Source organism: Pipistrellus kuhlii, unplaced genomic scaffold (genome assembly GCF_014108245.1).
Source record: "Pipistrellus kuhlii isolate mPipKuh1 unplaced genomic scaffold, mPipKuh1.p scaffold_m20_p_14, whole genome shotgun sequence".
In the NCBI taxonomy this organism is placed as follows: Eukaryota; Metazoa; Chordata; class Mammalia; order Chiroptera; family Vespertilionidae; genus Pipistrellus; species Pipistrellus kuhlii.
Genome location: NW_023425449.1, coordinates 45,780,113 through 45,799,947, shown reverse-complemented (window position 1 = coordinate 45,799,947; position 19,835 = coordinate 45,780,113). Strand labels below are relative to the sequence as shown.

Sequence of the window (19,835 nt, the reverse complement as noted above, 5' to 3'; positions counted from 1 at the left end):
CCCTTAACTACCCCCCCTGCTGGCCTGGTCATCCCCAACTGCCTCCCACCAGCCTAGTTACCCCTCACTGCTCCCCACCAGCCTAATCGCCCCCAACTGCCTCACACCCCTTCCCCACCCCTGTGATGGCCTGGTTGCTCCCAACTGCCCCCCCTGCTGCCCTGGTTGCCCTATGCAGACTGCTGTTCAGTCACTTGGCCATCCCTCACTAACTCCCCTGCTGGCCTATTTGCCCCACACAGTCTGCTTGTTCACTCATTTGGTCATCCCTCACTAACCCTCCCTGCTGGCCTGGTTGTAGGCAGCCATCTTGTGAGGGCGTGAGAGTCAATTTGCATATTATTTTTTCTTATATAGGATACTAGGTGTACCAATTAATAATGCGTATCTTTTTTAATAGATCGAGTTACACATATGTTTATATATATGCATTTGATATGTATGCTATTTTGTTATATTGACAAGATTCAAAACTTCATATGTGAATTTTATGAAGGCGTTAACATCATAGATATTTTTACACTTAAAAATGTCAAATTTCATGCCAAAAAAAAGAGAGCATTTTATTACTTTATTTTGAAGAAAAGTACTGCTAAATACTTTGGGGAGCTTATGGTGAACATGCTACATCTCAAGATACTTGTGAAAGCTAGTTTAAATGCTTTAAAAGTGATGATTTTGATGTGAAAAACAAATATGTCCAAGTCAACCAAAAAAATTTAAGACAATTATCAGCATTACTGGATAAAGATGCATGTCAAACTCAAAAATAACTTGCAGAAAGATTAATTGTTGCTCAACAAACAATTTCTGATCATTTACAAGCAATGGGAAAGATTTTAAAGGAAGGGAAATGGGTTCCACATCAACTGAACGAAAGATAAATGGAAAATTGAAAAGTCATCAGTAAAATGTTGCTTCAACGGCACAAAATAAAGTCTTTTTTGCAAGGAATTGTGACAGGCGATGAAAAGTGGATTTATTTTGAGAATCCCAAATTTATAAAATCATGGATTGATCCAGATCAGCCATCAACATCGACTGCAAGGCCAAATCACTTCGGAAAGAAGACAATGCTCTATGTTTGGTGGGATCAGGAAGGTGATTATGAGCTTCTAAAACCAGGTGAAACTATTAATACTGATCGCTACTGACAACAAATAATGAATTTGAATCATGCTTTGATGGTGAAACAACAAGAATGTTCTATGAGACATGGCAAAGTATTTTTGTTTTATAACATACCATCACACATTTTAAAACCAGTTAAAGACACATTAAAAGATCTTGCCTGGGAAGTATTAACCCAGCTGCCGTATTCACCAGACCTTGCTCCTTCAGATTACCACTTGTTCCAATTGATGGCATATGCACTTTCTGAGCAGCACTTCAAAATGTATGAAGAAGTGGGAAATTTGGTCTCTGAATAGTTTGCCCAAAATAAGAAAAGATCTATTGGCACGGTATCCACAAATTACCAAAAATATGGGGAAATGTGTAGTTTGTGATGGACATTACTTTGAATAAAGCACTTTTGATATTTCTCTTGAAATTATCGTGTTTTTATTACAAAATCTGCTATTATTAACTGGTACACTTAGTATAGATAATACCTACTCTTAGGGCTATTCATTTTCTCTTATTTTAAAAATTGGTACATTATCCAATATGACTGGTGCCCTTTTATACAGAGAGAGAGAGGAAGAGAGAGACAGCATGAAAAATGGTCATGTGGGATCACAGAAGCAGCCAACTGCATGCCCAGGAGAGGGGCCTAAAAGAACCAACCAGCCAGCGCCCTGAGCTTGAACTTGTAGTCTCTATTACTGCAAGAAAATGTTTCTGTTGTTTACGGTAATCCAAAAAAAAACAAAACAAAACGGTAACACAATAACTTTGCGCAAAACCATGTTGGCTGAAACCTGCAGAATCTCTATGCATCCTACCTTATAGAAGAGTAATATGCAAATTACTATCACTCTGCTCAAGTCACGCCCACCAGCCACACCCACCAATCAGAGTGGATATGCAAATTAACCATAACCAAAATGGCTGCAGCCACAGAGGGCAGTTGAGAGACTTGGGTTTCCCCGGCAATGGAGGCCAAACTTTCCACACACCCTGGCGGGCCAAGGCCTCCACTCAAGGACACAAAGTTTCAATTATAGAAGATAAGTCCCTAGAAAAATAGCGGCAGCCACAGAGCTAGAGAGAGCAGGCTAGGGTTGCCCCTGACAACAGAGGAAGCCAAGTTTTCCACCTGCCCTGGCTGGCCTAGGCCTCCACTCAAGGATACAAAGTTTCAATTATAGAAGGTAAACAAATCCAAACAGAAATGGCTGCTGCCATGGAGCAAGCAGGAGGCTACAAAGTTTCATTTGTAGAAGGTAAATAAATTCCAGATACCAGGGCCTCTGATTGCGTTGTCAGGGAGTGTGGCTGGCCTGCAAATCACCATAGGCTCCTCGCTCAGGCTGCCCCATGCCCCAAGGGAACCCCCACCCTGATCTGGGACACCCATCAGGGCAAACCAGCTGGTCCCCACCCATGCACCAGCCTCTATATTTATCTAATAAAAGAGTAATATGCAGATTGACCATCACTCCAACACACAAGATGGCTACTCCCATGTGGTTAAAGATCCAGCCCCTATGTGGACACAAGATGGCCACCACAAGATGGCCAGCAGTGGAGGTCAGTTGGGAGGGACCAGGCCTGCAAGGGAGGGCAGTTAGGAGTGATCAGGCCGGCAGAGGAGGGAAGTTGGGGGCAGGCAAAGGAGCAGTTAGACATCAATCAGGCTGGCATGGGAGTGGTTAGGGGGTGATCAGGCTGGCAGGCAGAAGTGGTTAGGGACAATCAGAAAAGCAGGCAGGCAAGTGGTTGAGAGCCAGCAGTCCTGGATTGTGAGAGGGATGTCCAACTGCATGTTTAGGACCTATCCTACCAGGATCAGGTCTAAACAGGCAGTCAGACATCCCTCAAGAGGTCCCAGATTGGAGATGGTGCAGACTGTACTGAGGGACACCCCCCCAACGCATGCACGAATTTCATGCACTGGCCCTCTAGTCAGATTATAAACTGCTTTTTTCCAATTGAACAGTTCTATGACAGGTAACTAGAGGCCCGGTGCACGAAACTTGTGTACAGCGGCTGTGTTCCTCAGCCCAGCCTGCATCCTCTCCAATCTGGGACCCCTCAATGGATGTCCAACTGCCTGTTTAGGCCCAATCCTCAGTTGGACAGCCCTCTCACAATCCAGGACTGCTGGCTCCCAACTGCCTGCCTTCCTGATGCCCCTAACCGCTTCTGCCTGCCAGCCTTGGGGCATGGGGTGGCCTGGGTGAGGGGCCTGTGGTGGTTTGCAAGCCAGTCATGCCTCCTGGCGACCCAAGCGGAGGCCCTGGGATCTGGGATTTATTTATCTTCTATAATTGAAACTTTGTAGCCTTGAGTGAAGGCCTGGGCCTACCAGGGTGTGCAGAAAGCTTGGTTTCCTCCATTGCCAGGGAAACCCAAGCCTCCTGTTTGCTCTGTGGCTGTAGCAATCTTGGTTGGGTTAATTTTCATACTCGCTTCTGATTGGCTGGTGGGTGTGCTTGTGGGTGTAGCAGAGTGATGGTTAATTTTCATATTAATTTTATTAGATAGGCTGTGACATCATTATGTATTACCACCATCATAATTCCATGGATATAAGACAAGAAAATCAAGAAAAATGGAGGGAGAGTTTAACTTTGAAAAAATCTGGTTCATAGTTTATGGCACATGTGTCAAACACAAGGCCCGCGGGCCAAATCCGTCCCGCCAGGCCTTGCAATGTGGCCTGCACCGCGCTGTCATCACTGCACTCCGCTGCGTTTCCATCACAATGACAGTTTATGACTGTTCAGTAAACCATTCGGCCCTCGATTTAGGCTGGATTTTAGATTTTGGCCCCTTCTCTGATTGAGTTCGACACCCCTAGTTTATGGCATTATGATCCGGAGGGCTAAATTTTCTAATGAAAAATAGACATTTATATTTCCAAATACTTTTTAAAAGTTTTAATCTAAGTGAACAAAGAAAAAATAGCACCAATTTTAGGAAAATAATAAAATAGGGCAGGTGTTACAGATAGTTTACAGATTTACAGCGGAATGACCACATCCCAGTCCCACTGCCACTGCCTCAGACACTCCACTGTCCAAGCTCATAAGTTAAATATTTTTCATAGTAAAATCTATTTTGATGATAAATGTTGCTAATGAAAATACAATGTATATAGAAATTAACTACTATACTATTCTGTAGTCCAAATTCCTTTGAAACCACAGGTCTTCCAGGAAAAAACTGTGAGGTAAGATTTTCCTGTTGTGTGTGTGTGTGTGTGTGTGTGTGTGTGTGTGTGTGTTTCCTGTTGGAAAATTCAGAAAAAAAGAAAGCCTGAACCAAAAATTTTCTTAAGTATAAAATTTTACCTAAAATATTTTCTCAAATTCATCGAGTATTAACTTTTATCAATTCCTTTGTATAACCACAGTCCTCATTCAATCTGAATAAAAGAATTTTGTCATTGGACCCACTAGACATAGGTCATAAATGCTGACATAATGCACACACATACACATGCATGTGTCTCAGGTCATTTCTAAAAAGGAGAAACACTATGGAAAATACCTGGCTCAACGTTTCCTTTACACACCAAGCAAAGAACATCAGTGGACAATGGACACATACATATATACAAAGATGTGCAGATAATAAACATCTTTGCTCTGATTATATATAGTAACATAGGAGGAAGAGACTCAAACCCAGGGGACTGTTGACAAACTCTTCTTGAAACATTGGTTATAAATGGTTTCAAAATATAAATTATAGCCAATAACGGTGTTATTCTGGCCAGTCCATTTCAGTGTCAGACTCAGAAAGTGCACTCCATCCTTGGGGATGAGGCAATTCCCCAGGGAGCCAGCAAGGCAGCGTAACTGGGAGGTGCTCTCTTTAGCAGCAGCGCCAAGTGGAAGCACCCTGCGGCTTCCAAATTGGTGTAGGTTCTATTGTATTGTTAACTAGAACTCAAAGACCTTTTTGCCTATTTGAGTTTTTGTGTGAGAGAGCATCTATGTATTTACACACACACACACACACACATATATACACACACACGGAAGCCTATAAGGGAAAACAGTAGGGGAAATGGCCCCATGGATGGCTAATTTAAAGTGACCAATTAATGTATGGTTAATGAAGTTTTCTCTATTTAAAACACAATCTACCTACTTTTCTGGGGAACAAAACCATGAAAAGTGGGGTGGGTACTGAAAGACCAAGGAGGGAGACCTACCATGGACTTAAAGCTGTAATCTGGTAACAAGCCTGAAGGCCAATGAACAAAAATGTATTATTTTTAGGAGTTCATGATTCAATCTAAAACTCTCAGCCAAATGGCAGCCTTACATCCAGCAGCCCCCAGGATGAGCGCTCCTGAAAGAACCAGAGTCAGGGAAGCTTGCACTTACCTTTATGTCAGCAATGCTTTTTGGCACCATGCTGGAGTGAACCTTTAGGACTAGAAGTCATATCCAGAGTGACAAATTCCAAGACATGGTATAAAAATTCCAGGAACTAAAAGTTTTTAAGCCCTCCAATTCTTCACCTATACAAATTCTTGTTATAAGAAATAAAAGAAATTACAGAACTGAATCTTATTGCACCTCAGCTGTTCGCCAATGCCTAATTTTTCCCCTTTGGAATAGAATGGGTTTTGCAATTGCTTCTGTTCATGATGTCTGATCAGCACTTTTCACCTTCAGTTTCATTCATTGCCATTGTTTCCAAATTATCACCCTTTGCTGGTGATTGTGAACCACAGACACTGCTATTGGAAACATCTCTCTGCAAAGACTAAGAAAACAGCCCGTGCCCCTGAGCCCGCCCTGCTCAGGTGCAGCCTCAGCGGCAGGTGGCAGAGACCCTCAGGCTGGTCTGAAATTAGGAAACAGAAGCCACTTTAGCAACAAGTCCGTGCCATCTACACATCCAGCACATTCTTTATATTTGAGGATCTTTACAGCTTATATTTCCATTCCATTATTACAGGTGATAAAAACAAAAGGCTGCAAGTACATGCAAGTTATCAATACAGTCTTCCCAGGTCGCTAGCCATATGTGCTTCTTCCCAATATATTCAGGAAAGTGCTTGAAAAGCTGAAGCTGATTAGAAAATTCTTTATAGTTTAAAATATCTCTTTCTCATTTTAGGAGAAACCAAATACCCAACCATCAAAATTAAAAATAAATTGAATTGTCACAGTCCATTACAGTTATTGTTACTAGATCCACTTCATTTGCAGGTGTCCAAAACATAAAACAAATAATTATCTATCTTCAAAGTCATCTGTTCTTAAAGTGTTCCTTAAAACTTTGGTTGTTTTCCTGTATTACAAAAGATAAACATAATGAATACAGTTTTTGCTAATTTTTTTTATCAAACCAAATACTGTGACCCTACTAAGTGTTTATAGACCTAAATGCATGTTACTATAGAAACTATTAAAGTAACTGGAATTTGTCAAATAACAAAACAATTCTTCTGTGATTAATAGAACATATGTAATTCATTTTTAAATATATCAGATTGTATTCCAAACTTGTTATATTTTTGTAGTACTTAATTAATTAATTTATTTTATTTATTTTTTAAAATACATTTTTTATTGATCTTTTACAGAGAAGAAGAGAGAAGGATAGAGAGTTAGAAACCCGCAAACAAGGTACATGCCCTTGACCGGAATCAAACGTGGGACCCTTCAGTCCACAGGCTGACGCTCTATCCACTGAGCCAAACCAGTTTCGGCATATGGTACTTAATTTTTTTTAAATGTTATTAATGAATGTATCAAAATTAAAGTCAATTCTAATGTGTAAGGATTGGTCAAAATAATAAGTATACTCAACTTTTATCTACAAAATAAAATATTAGAGGTAGAAAGTCTACAATTGAAAAAGTAAGTTTTATAAAGCATTTAAGTTCCAGATTCATTTGTACAGACCAAGGATCATATGTTCCTAAGGTCTGTGAACAGGTAGGAAAATTCAAGCATCATCAAGAACACTTATCCTCTTTAAATATTCCTGTGTACAAGGTATTATGAAAAAAAGTTAAAATTCCTGCTTTAATTTTAAAAAATAAGAATTAGCTGGAGGTGTGCAAGTTAGGAATTTTAAGAAGCATTGATCTATATTATGAGCAAGTTAAAAATTTTAAAATTTGTAATTAAGAAAAAAAGGCTATGAAGTCTAACAAGTTAAAAATCTCAAAAACAGAAAACACAGGTGGGTAGTCTGTATCTGTATGAGCCATTCTCAGCAAACCTATATTCTGAGCTCTTCTCAAGAGAATCCCAGTTGCTTTTCTTTCCTTTCCTTTTCTTTTTTATTTTTACCATTATGGTGTTTCTGAAAACGCTAACTGAAGGTTTTTTACTATGGAAATAAAGACCATAGAAATGAAAGTCAATATTTACTGAGTGCCTAATGAGAGATAAGCACCATCCCAAGCACTTTCAGACATTGTTGGAATTTAATGCTAACTAGTGCGGATCATCATTCTTATCTGTCATTATAAAACCGAGGCTCAGGAAGGTTAAGTGACTTGTCTGAGTTTGAACAGGACACTGGTACACACAGTAACTCAAGCTAAAACACATGCACTTCCCATCAATATCCTAAAATATAGTTTTACTTATTTTGTATATTTATTTATTTGTTTGTTTGTTTATTTTTATTGATTTCAGAGAGGAAGGGAGAGGGAGAGAGGGATAGAAACATCAATGATGAGAGAGAATCATTGATTGGCTGCCTCCTGCATGCTCCCCACTGGGGACCGAGCCCGCAATCCAGGCATATGCCCTTGACCGGAATCGAATCTGGGACCTTTCAGTCCACAGGCCGACGCTCTATCCACTGAACCAAGCTGGCTAGGGCTTGTGTATTTATTTTGATTGAATCTGATGAGGTGGCAGAGAACTGTAAGACTACGAACATCAGAAATATGCTAAAAAGAAATAAGTGGCATGAATCTTTTTTTAACTATAAAAAGATGAAAAGCGCCTGACTGGTGTGGCTTGGTGGTTGAGCCAGGAGGTCACAATTTAATTCTAATCAGGGCACATGCCCCAGCTATCCTGCTTGCAATCCCCAGGAGGGGCCATGCAAGAGGCACCTGATCAATGATTCTCTCTAATCATTGATGTTTCTCTCTCTCTCCTTCTCTCTTCTTCTCTGAAATCAATAAAAATATGTATTTTAATAACAAATAAATGTACAGAATAGAAGGCCCAGAAACAGACCATACCGTAGCCACAAAGAGGCAGAGGGGGGAAGAACCAAAATGGTGGCATAGGTAAATGTGGCAATTGCTGCCTCCCACAACCACATCAAAATTACAACTAAAATACTGAACAGCCCTAGCTGGTTTGGTTCAGTGGATAGAGCATCCGCCTGTGGACTGAAGAGTCCTGGGTTTGATTCCAGTCAAGGGCACATGCCCAGGTTGCAGACTCAATCCCCAGTAGAAGGCGTGCAGGAGGCAGCCAACCAACGATTCTCTCTCATCATTGATGATTCTCTCTCTCCTCCTTTCTTCCTCTCTGAAATCAATAAAAAAAATACTATAAAATAAGAACCACCATTATTCAGAACCACCTAAAATCTGGCTGAATGGAAGTCCTACAACTAGAGAAGTAAAGAAAAAATGCACATTAAGACAAGTAGGAGGGACGGAGGGGAAGAGGAGATGAAGAGTGGAGAAGCGGAATGGGCTGGTCTGACACCAATGTGTGGCGTTTTTTAATCTGGAGGACTATCTTGGCTGAAGAAGCTTCCAAGGAGGGACAATGGGTGCCAGGCCCACACGAGACCTCCTCAGGCCAGGGCTCCAAGCTGGAAAGAGAAGTCTCAGTAACTCCAGGCTGTAAAAACCAGCAGGATTGTGGCTGAGTGACACAGGCTACTGGAGTCCCATGCAGTTCCTCTTAAATAGCTACCACTAGGACTTAGTGGATTCACTCCCTCCTAAGCTCCAGTGCTGGGGCAGTGGCTTGGGGGGGGATCCAGGAACATATGGAGAGGAACTGGACTGTCTGGCATTGGGGCAAGAACTCAGAGGCAGCTTTGTCATACACAGGGATACTCATTGTTCTTATGCTGAGACCTTCCCCTTCACAAAGCTGACTGGCAGGGGCCATATTTGAATCACCACCAACCTGGCACACACTGTTTACTCCACCCTGGTGTTTCCCTGAGACCCTGCCCAATCCAATTTTCAGCCCCTCCCAAGCTGTTTGCAGCTGCTTTTCCATATGAATGGCCTTTCCTGGCTCAGGTTTAAAACTTTCCTAAAATCTCTCAAACAAGCAGCAGTTGGACTCAGCATGTCCCATATCTCTCAATAAGGGGCCCAAGACTTGGCACTCAGCATACCTCACAGTTTGGCCTCCCCTGGGTACTTTCAAGCCCAACACAAGAAGCAGACATCTGCATATCACTCTGTGACACCTATCAGCAGTGGCTGACTTTGCACAATCTGGGAGGCCCCAGAGCCAGTGCACCGGGTGGACAGCTTCAGACCACACAAGATTACAACTCTATACATCCACAAGTGACACTCTCAGGGGACAGACTCAGCATCAAAGCCCCACTGAAGCAAGTCCTGCTCCATAGAGGTGTCTCCTGCACAGCAGCTCTTCCATTGTAGTTACAGCTGTTCCTCAAAGTCAAGGCTTGGGAATCAACTCCTCCCAGTGATGCCAATAGCAATCAAGGCTCAATTACAACAAGACAGTGCACACAGCTCACATAGAATGCCCAGCTTAGGTGACTAGGGAGGCTAAGTCATTGGGTCTTATAGGACACCTACTATACTAGGCCACTTTATGAATTCTAGGAAACATAGTAACTCTAGGAAACATAGTAACTCTACCTAATATATAGAAAAAACACAGGGAAGCAGCCAAAATGTGGAGACAAAGAAACATGTTACAAATGAAAGAAGAGAAGAAATCACCAGAAAAACAACTAAGTGAAATGGAAGCAAGCAAACTGATACAGAGTTTAAAACTGTAGTTATAAGGATGCTCTAGGATATTAATTAGAGCTTCAAGGATCTTTATGAAAGCTTCAAAGGATGTAGTGAGACTTTCAAGGATCTTAGTGAGAATGTCAAAGACATGAAAAAGGATCAGTCAGCAATTATGCATACACTACCTGAAGTAACTTATAATTTACAGAGATTCAATAATACAGTAGAGGATACCAAGAATCAAATCAATTATTTGGAATATGAGGAAGCAAAAAAATCAATCAGAAGAGCAAAAAGGAAAAATAATAAAAAATATGAAGATAGTTTAAGGAGCCTCTGGAACAATTTCAAGCATACCAGCATTCACATTATGTGGGTGCCAGAAGAGAAGAGAGAGGGCAATATATTGAAAACCAATTTGAAGAAATAATTATAGAAAACTTCCCCTACTTGGTGAAAGAAATAGACTTACAAGTACAGGAAGCACAAAGAGTCCAAAATAAGAGGAACCCAAAGAGGCCCACACAAAGACACATCATAATTAAAATGCAAAGGGTTAAAGACAAAAAGAGAATCTTAAAAGCACCAAGAAAAAAAAGCACTTCATTACCTAAGGGAGCACCCATCACCACCAAACCAGTATAACATGAAACGTTAAACGGTATTCTTTTTTTTTTTAATTGATTTTTTAAAGAGAGGAAGAGAGAAGGATAGAGAGTTAGAAACATCGATGAGAGAGAATCATCCATCAGCTGCCTCTTGCATACCCCCTACTGGGGATGTGCCCGCAACCAAGGTACATGCCCTTGACTGGAATCCAACCTGGGACCTTTCAGTCCGCAGGCCAATGCTCTATCCACTGAGCCAAACTGGTTTTGGCAAGGGTATTCTTTAAAAAGAGAAACAGGAGGAGGAGGAGGAAAAGCAGAATTAGGAGAAGAGGAGGAGAGGAAGAGAGGGAGGGAGGAAGGGGGAGAAGAGAAGATAAAAATATGAACAATAAAATAACAATAAATACTTATCAATAATCTAAAAGTCAAAATAAATAAACAACGAATCTAACAAAATAAACTAATAAATAAACTAGAACCAGAGGCATGGAAACATGGAACATATTAATGAATCTCGGAAGGAAGGGGGCTGGGGGGATAAGAAGAGATTGACCAAAGAACTTATAGCATTATCTATGGACACAGACAATAGGATGGTAAAGGCCTGGAGCAGAATGTGAATTGAGTGAAGGGGGGCAAATGGGGAAAAAGGGGGCATCCACAATACTCTTGGCAAAAAAGATTTAAAAAACAACACAAACAAAAAAATGACAGAGGACTTAGCCTCTCATTAAATATTGCTAGGATGACTGAAGATACATGGAGAGGAAAAGAAAACAAACACTTTTACCTCACATTATGCAGCAAAATCAATTCTAGATGGATAATAGAACTTAATTAGAAAACAAACCAATAGAAGTTTTATAAGAGCATTAGAGGCCTGGTGCATGGATTCATGCACCAGTGGGGTCCCTCAGCCTGGCCTGTGCCCTCTTGCAATCTGGGACCCCTCAGGGGAGGCAGTAGTGCACCAAGTGGCAGGTGGCTGGGGAGGAGTCTGAACCTGGGCTGAGTGCCCGTTCATCCCAGCCCCACTGTGCCTGCTGCTGTCGCTGCTCAGTAGCACTGCCGTGGAGGCAGGGGAGAGGCTCGCACCACCACAGCCATGAGCGCAGCATCTGGCATCCCTCAGTGGGCTGAGCGGCACTCCCACTGTGGGAGTGCACTGACCACCAGGGGGCAGCTCCTGCATTGAGCATCTGTCCCCTGGTGGTCAGTGCGCATCATAGTGACCCGTCATTTGGTCACTTAGGCTTTTATATGTATAGATATGGAATACTCTTTTCAATAAATAACACTATTCCATTCTAATTATTTTTTAATTTTGTCTTATTAATCCTCACCCAAGGATATTTTTCCCATTGATTTTTGCACAGAATGAAAGGAAGGCTAGGGTAGGGAGAGGGAAAGATGGGAGGAGAGAGAGATAGAGAGACATGTGCCCCGTCTGAGGCCAGAGATTGAACCTAGAACCCAGGTATGTGTCTTTGGCCAGGGATCAAACCCAAGACCCTTCTGTACATGGGATGATGCTCTAACCACTGACTCACACCAGCCAGGACCCATTCTAATTCTTCATTAGTGTGTTAATTACTTACAGTAATTGGTTATATTATACATTTACATTTATGTAATTTCATGCATTATGCTTCATAATGATAACAATTAAAAATTGAGAGTGAATAGCTGAAACCGGTTTGGCTCAGTGGTAGAGCGTCGGTCTGTGGACTGAAAGGTCCCAGGTTCGATTCCAGTAAAGGGCATGTACATTGGTTGCGGGCACATCCCCGGTAGGGGGTGTGCAAGAGGCAGCTGGTCGATGTTTCTCTCCCATCGATGTTTCTAGCTCTCTCTCCCTCTCTCTTCCTCTCTGTAAAAAAAATCAATAAAATATATTTTTTTAAAAATTGAGAGTGAATAAAATGATAATATTAAATATTTTGGAATTAAAATTATACAAAATTAGAAAACTACTGAGAGGGAGAAGGGGAGGGGGTGACAAATGTGAAGGGCATAAGCAAAAGATAAAAAACCTTATACACAGACTACAGTATGGTGATTATCAGAGGGCAAGGGGGGATAGATGGTGATGGAAAGAAGCCTGACTTGGGGTGGTGAACACACAATACAATGTACAGATGATGTGTTATAGAACTGTACTCCTCAAACCTATAAATTTTATTAACCAATGACACCCAATAAATTAAAATTTTTTAAAAAAAACTTCTAAAAACAAAAAAAAAATAGGAGGAAACTCCTTACTGGTTTTTGAAGTACAATGGGATGATCAGGCAGAAAGTCTGGTTTTTTCCTGCAGATGGAAACACTTGAGAGCTTCAATAGGAAATCTCTGCTGTATTTAATTCTCTCTGTGGACATTAAACATTAAATGTTATAAAACACAGAACTCTTCCAGATCACTTCTGCTCAACGCTTTCCGAATATCCCTTAATTGTCCATTATTTTATAAAATGACTTATTTCTCTGCCAAAAAGCTTGCTTCCAATTTTCCTCTTACAAGAAAAGAAAGCCAAGTAACCAAGGAAAAAGAGGAAACAGACAGTGCTAAGTGAGATCGTCTAGCAAATGACTGAAGCCAAAGAGGGGGTCTTGGAAACCCGCATTTTGTCGCCAAGGTAGATAAAATCCTGGGCAAGCTGGGTCCTAGCACTTGCAAGTGTGCTCAGAAGGAGAAAGTTCCCACAAAATAACAAGGGAGCCCACTGCATGGAAGAACACATTTGCCAATGATATATCCAATAAGGGGTTAATCTATGAAGTTTATAGAGAACTTATAAAACTTAACAAAAGGAAGATAAACCAATTACAAAATGGGCAAAGGACCTAAAGAGACACTTCTCCAAAATAGACATACAGACGGCCAAGAGACATATGAAAAAATGCTCATGTCACTGACCAGAAAAGAGATGCAAATTAAAACAACAATGAGGTATCACCTCTCACCTGTCAGAATGACCACCATCAATAAATCAACAAATGACAAGTGCTGGCGAGAATGTGGAGAAAAGGGAACCTTCTTGCACTGCTGGTGGGATTGCAGACTGGTGCAGCCACTGTGGAGAACAGTATGGAGTTTCCTCAAAAACTTAAATATGGAACTCCCATTTTACCCACTTCTAGGAATATATCCCAAGAACCCTGAAACACCAATCAGAAAGAACACATGCAACTCTATAGTCACAACAACACAATTTACCATAGATAAGATTTGGAAACAGCATAAGTACCCATCAGTAGATAATTAGATTAAAAACCTGTGGTACATCTACACGATGGAATACTACACTGCTGTAAAAAAGAAAGAACTCACACCATTTGCAACAGCATGGGTGGAATTGAAGAGCATTATGCGAAGTGAGATAAGCCAGTTGCAGAAAGACAAATATCACAGGATCTCACTCATATGTGGAATCCAATGAACAACATAAGCTGATGAACACAAATAGATAGAAAAACAAAGAAGCACCAAACAGATTGTCAAACCTCAGAGGGAAGGCAGGGGAGGGTGGGCAGGTGGGAAGAAACCAGACAGTGAACTTGTATGCATCACCCAGGAACACATATAGGGTGGTGAAGGCTTGAAGGGCGGGGGAGAGGGGCGGGATTGGAGAAGTCAACAGGGAAAAAGGGGACATATATAATACTTTCAATATCAAAGATTATAAGTAAAAAGAAGAAATGGTGGGTGTGGTTGTGGGACTGAGCTCTGTACCTGTGGAGTCTGTATGAATTAGTGTCAGGATTGGATTGGATTATAAAACCCCGATGTGGTTTTGCAAATTGCTTGCTACATGGAAACGGCGCACATCTTGTGTCCGAAGTGCCGTGAGTACAGAGAGCAGCAGGGTCCAGGAGAAGCACAGGAGGGTCGTTTCTACCTTGCACATGTCCGGGGGGATCTTCAGGAATGCCATGGAAGTTCAAAATTGTACACGACACAGAAGATACACAATAAGCTTCTGCCTGCTTAAGCGATTGTTATGATGGTCTACAGCTTGACCAATATGTGCATAAATCAACCAAAAGACTATAATAAATATCTATACAGCAAAGCAAAAATTAACTCCACATAAATACTAACTCTTATGAAATCTTGGACTTACAATAAAAAGTTACCTTTTTTAACTGGAGACTGATGTTGCGGTTGCTCACCGAGACCCTGAGAAAAGGCCTGCATTCCATTTGCCTTACACTGTTGGAAGAAGAAAATTCACATTTTAATTAGGTATAAAAATTTTATAAGACCTATAATTCAAAAATATTTTCCTCAATTATCGAAGTATTAGTCAAGGCATTTTTTTTTTGGCTAAATGATAAACAATATGATAGTATATTTATTAAAATAAGCAATACAGATATCTCTGAAAATATATTCACATATATATTTTTTGTCATGATTATAATTATTTTGGAAAAGGACCATAAAACTGAAGATGAATAATATGATCCTAAAGATAAATAATTCCAAAGTAAATAAAAACAGATTTTAGCCTTGGCTGGGTGGCTCAATTGATTGGAGTGTCGTCCCATACTCCAAAAGGCTGTGGGTTTGATTCCTAGTCAGTGCACATACCTAGGTTGCTGGTTTGATCCCGGTCAGGGCGCATACATAGAAGTTTCTCTCTTTCTCTCCTACCTTCCTCTCCCTCTAAAATCAATAAAAACGTATCCTTGGGTGAGGATTTTTTTAAATAGGTTTTAATTCATGGAAACACATATTTATCCCCAAAAACCTGCAATATGATAATATTTACTTTGCTTGATTTTATGTAAAGTAGTATCTTGGTGTCAGTTACAAACATATAAACTGTTTCACACACTACCTTAGAAATAAGGAAAAGAAAATATTGTTTCATCCAATGAAGCAAAAAGAAAAAAGCAACATGTCTGAGCCCAGGTTTTCAGTCCTACTTGCAGGACCATCTCTATTATGATATTTGCTAAATTAATCTGATAAAATAAATTTAATTTTAATCCCCCTATTACATGCTCACCAAGAAATATTCCGGTTATAATTTAACTGTCCATAAATCTCCTTAAAGAAGATAATATACTAATAGAACCAATAAGAGAATCTCAGAGCACAAGGCAACCAGATCTCTCATTATAAAGTAATGGGCTTTCTGATTATACAAATCAGTGTCATGTACTTGGTCATTACAATCTACCCCTTAGAAATGATCTCCCTTTATGGTAATGAAAATTAATTTGCAAAACAACAGACCACAGCCACGGTAACTACCTAAGGTAGGTTCTTTGCAGACATCTATCTTTAACAACGAACTTTTCGGTTGGTTGGTATGGCTCCATGGTAGCTGATTGGTTCCCAGTTGGGGCACATGCCTGTGTTTCAGGCTAGATCCCCAATGGGAGGCAGCTGATCAATGATTCTTTCCATTGATGTTTCTATCTCTCTCTCTCCCTTCCTCCCTGAAATAAAAAATATATATATTTTCTAAAAAATGAGTATTTCCGCTCTATCAGTAACTGTTAGCAAGTTGTAGCCCATTCTTGCAAAGTCTAGCATGATAACTCTGCCTAAAGCCAGAGAGTTAACATCTAACCTATGGCACAATGAGGAGCAATGGGGTGAACCTACTCTCCTGAGACAGCAGACTAAGTCATCAGAAGAAAACAGAATTTTGACAATGTCAAAGATTTGGTCTTACAAATTCTTACTGACTGTGAGATTTAATAAACTAGAAGAATGAACAACATTTCTGGAAGTATCTAGATAAGAAACAGGTACAATGGCTACTTCTGGTGAAAAGAAATAGGTGGTGGTGGTGGGGGGGGTTTTGGAGCCTGGAGGGAAACATTTCACTTAAAGGCCATTTTGTCTGTTTTTAATTTTAACAATATAAACTTAAATAAATAAAAAAATAGGTGGGTACAATGTTATTTATATAAAATTATTTTTAAAAGTTCTATTTGTTGTAGCAAAAAACTGATATAATCATGGAAACAATGGCACCTAGGACAGTTATTTTGGAGAAGTGTAGGAAGGAAGGGTTGGAAGAGGGACATGTGGCAGTTTTAAGTATCTGCAAAGTTTTTAAAATTTTCTAAAATATAGCAAAAGGTTTCAATTTGAAAATGCTGGGCAACAAGTATAGTGAGTTTCATCCTTTTTTAAAATACTTGAAATTAATATAAAGTTTTAAAAAGTATTTAAGCACTTAGCAAAGTAGCTGACACACAACAGTACTCTGACGAATGTTACTTTCCAGCCTGTAACGCTTCATGTTACCATCATAATTTCTAAGACCTACTCGGCTAACTCCACTTTGCAAGTATTGAGTGTTGCATGGATATTCATTTTGAAAGTTGAAAGGGAATACTGCTCCTGTTAGGAGAGAAAAAAGAAAACTATTTTAAATATCCATGCTTTCAATAAATGATATACTAATACCTAAAAACTTTTAATTGCCCAGAATATTCTAAGCACTGTTTTAAAATGGTTTTTGATAGTTCATTTATTCAATACTATGAAACGTCAGCCACTGTGTTTGATAAGGTATGTAAGTGTGAAAAGAGTTCAGAAATAAGAGAGTCCACAGTCTATTTTAAAGCACAAGCTCATAAATAATGCCAATAAAAACAAGTCATATGAGATGTACAGAGAAAATGCAAGGGAGAGCGGAGAGGCTTCAGCAAGTCTTCATTAAGAAAATAATTAAATCTGGGTCTTAAAGAAAAGTATTTCTTTGGGGACGTGAAATAGACAAGAAATGCAGAGGTATGTTGAGAAAAGCCAGAATAACTTCTGATTTACTAAATTTTGCCTAATAGAACCCTCTCTTGTCTGGACCCTGAAAGGACAGAACTCATGAGGGATCAGGGCTACCGGGTCCCCTCCCCGTAACGGACCCCTGCAGTGGCCTTGGAGGGAAGGCCAGAGAGCCTGAATCTGCACAGGTGAGGATGGCTGTGTTCTTCCCTCGGGACCCCACCTATCGGGACCCCCAGCCCTCCTCAGCGCCAGGAGCAGCAGCAGGGCTGAGCCCAGTTCAGGAGACGCTCAATTGCTCTGAGTCCCAAGTCCAAGCATCTCCAGAGGAGCTTGACCAAGTGGTCTTCCTGGCAGGAGCCATGCTGGGAGGGAAAGGAGGCCTGAGGGCTCGGTGCCCGCCTGTCTTCCCTCTACACCTCTGAACCTGATAAAAGGGCTGTTTTCCTATCTCTGAGGAGCCCATTATTTAGTTAAACACATGGACTAAAAAGAGCAGAGAATATAGAAGCTGTTCTGACAACAAGTAATGAAAAGCATTAAATGGCTAATATTTCAATGTAGGACTTAAAAACCAAGTATTTCAAGAATTGTTCAAAAGATTAGTTTTATTAGCAAAAAAAATTCTTAATTTTAGATATATTTTGTTAGTTTAGATTTCCTGAATAATTACATTGTATGCCCCAATTCAAGCACAGTCTTGTTTGGTACTAATCTCTCTCTCTCTTTCTATCTCTCTCTCTCTGCAGTTGGGTATGTTTTTTTAAAGGTTAATTCTCTCTCCAGCATGACGGTACTGCAGTGATCCTAACCACAGGCACAATTTACACTTGGGCCATTTTACACAGGAGCCAGTTAACCACGAAAGTTAAAATAAAAAATACACAAAGTTGCTCTCACATCAGGTTTATTATTCCTACTTTTGTTGGTCTGGTAGACCAGCGTTTTTCAACCGCTGTTCCGCGGCACAGGTGTGCCGTAGGTGCAGACAAGAATTTTATAATTTTTCACTATTTTGTTTACTTAATATTTCATAATAAAGTAATTATAAAATACTTTCTTTGTGTTTATTTGATTCCTATTCAAGAGAATTACTTTATATATAGTCAATATAGGCACAGAGTTAAATTTTTTAACATTTTCTAATGGTGGTGTGCCTCGTGATTTTTTTCATGAAACAAGTGTGCCTTTGCCCAAAAAAAGGTTGAAAAACACTGTGGTAGACTATTAAGAACCCTTTCCTTTGGTAATACCGTATTTTTCGGACCATAAGACGCGCTTTTTTCCCCCCAGAAGTGGGGGGAAAAGTCCCTGCGTCTTATGGTGCAAATATAGCCTACACATATACTTAAAAAAAAAAAGTTTTTTTACTTGCCCGGCTCTGTGTGGTCTCTGTGTGCTTGCCCGGCTCTAAAATGGTTCTAAATGCTGCTGTTTACTTTACAGGGTTGATTACATGTGTTTATGACTGTGATGTTGGGTTTTAATGCACATAAAATATTTTAGGATACTATTTGTTTCAGAATCTTTTTTTCTTCATTTCCCTTCTCTAAAAACTGGTGCGTCTTATGGTCCGGAGCGTCTTATGGTCCGAAAAATACGGTACTTTTTAAAGTGTTCTGGGAGATCATTAGTTTTCATTATTTCTTTAATATTCACCATACAAAATTACTTTATGTATAATTTAGCCTTTTAAATGCTAATTAGCCATTAACCAATTAATATTTAAAGGTGTGTGCCTGACATTGCTCACCAGAGGGAGAAGCCAGATGTCGAACAGGTCTTGCTGGTTGAAGCGATTTACCAATCAATTTTTTGGTTTCCATTATCACAAAGACCTTGAGGTTCCATACTTTAGAAGGGAAATGTACATTTTTATCTTTTGGACAAGATAACCTATATGCTTTAACATATATGCAAATAACCACAACATTCACTTGAAGATTTTATAAGTTAGGGTGGAAACATAAGAGCAGCATGGAAAACAAATGTGACCACAGCATCTGCCACACTGAGCAGTCCCTCGTGCAGTTTTCCTTCCCGCTTTTCTTCTGCTTTATTCCCTAACTAGAGGCCCTCGTGCATGAAATTCATGCATGAGGGTGTGTATCCCTCAGCCCAGCCTGCACCCTCTCCAGTATGGAACTCCTCTCACAATCCAGGACTGCTGGCTCCCAACTGCTTGCCTGCCTGCCACCCTAATCAACATCTAGCCACTCCCCTGCCAGTTTGATTGATGCCTAACTGCTCCCCTGCCAGCCTGTTTGCCCCTAACTTCCCTCCTCTGCTGGCTGGTCACCCGTAACTGCCCTCCCCTGCAGTCCTGGGTGCCCCCCAACTTCTCTCCCCTCCAGGCCTGGGCAGCCCCCCCCCCCCCCAACTGCCCTTCCCTGCAGGTCTGGTCACC

At 40.5% G+C, this 19,835-nt stretch overlaps 1 protein-coding gene across 1 annotated transcript; it reads right to left on the bottom strand.

Annotated features, from left to right (window-relative positions):
- Window positions 1-6,010: 6,010 nt before the first annotated feature.
- Window positions 6,011-19,597, bottom strand: CUNH8orf88 (chromosome unknown C8orf88 homolog). The gene is made up of 5 exons (XM_036437328.2): window positions 19,182-19,597; window positions 16,971-17,044; window positions 14,815-14,890; window positions 12,940-13,046; window positions 6,011-6,420 (listed from the first exon to the last, which is right to left on the bottom strand). The coding sequence occupies exons 1-5, from the start codon at window positions 19,252-19,254 to the stop codon at window positions 6,379-6,381; spliced, it is 372 nt and encodes a 123-aa protein (XP_036293221.1). The 5' UTR covers window positions 19,255-19,597; the 3' UTR covers window positions 6,011-6,378.
- Window positions 19,598-19,835: the final 238 nt, after the last annotated feature.

Coding starts and splice junctions, on each gene's coding strand:
- CUNH8orf88 (XM_036437328.2), bottom strand. CDS start 19,254: ATGGAAACCAAAAAATTGATTGGTAAATCGCTTCAACCAGCAAGACCT. Junction 13,047..14,814: donor TCAGTCTCCAGTTAAAAAAG/GTAACTTTTTAT, acceptor TAATGTCCACAG/AGAGAATTAAATACAGCAGA. Junction 6,421..12,939: donor CCATTGTACTTCAAAAACCA/GTAAGGAGTTTC, acceptor TTTGTAATACAG/GAAAACAACCAAAGTTTTAA.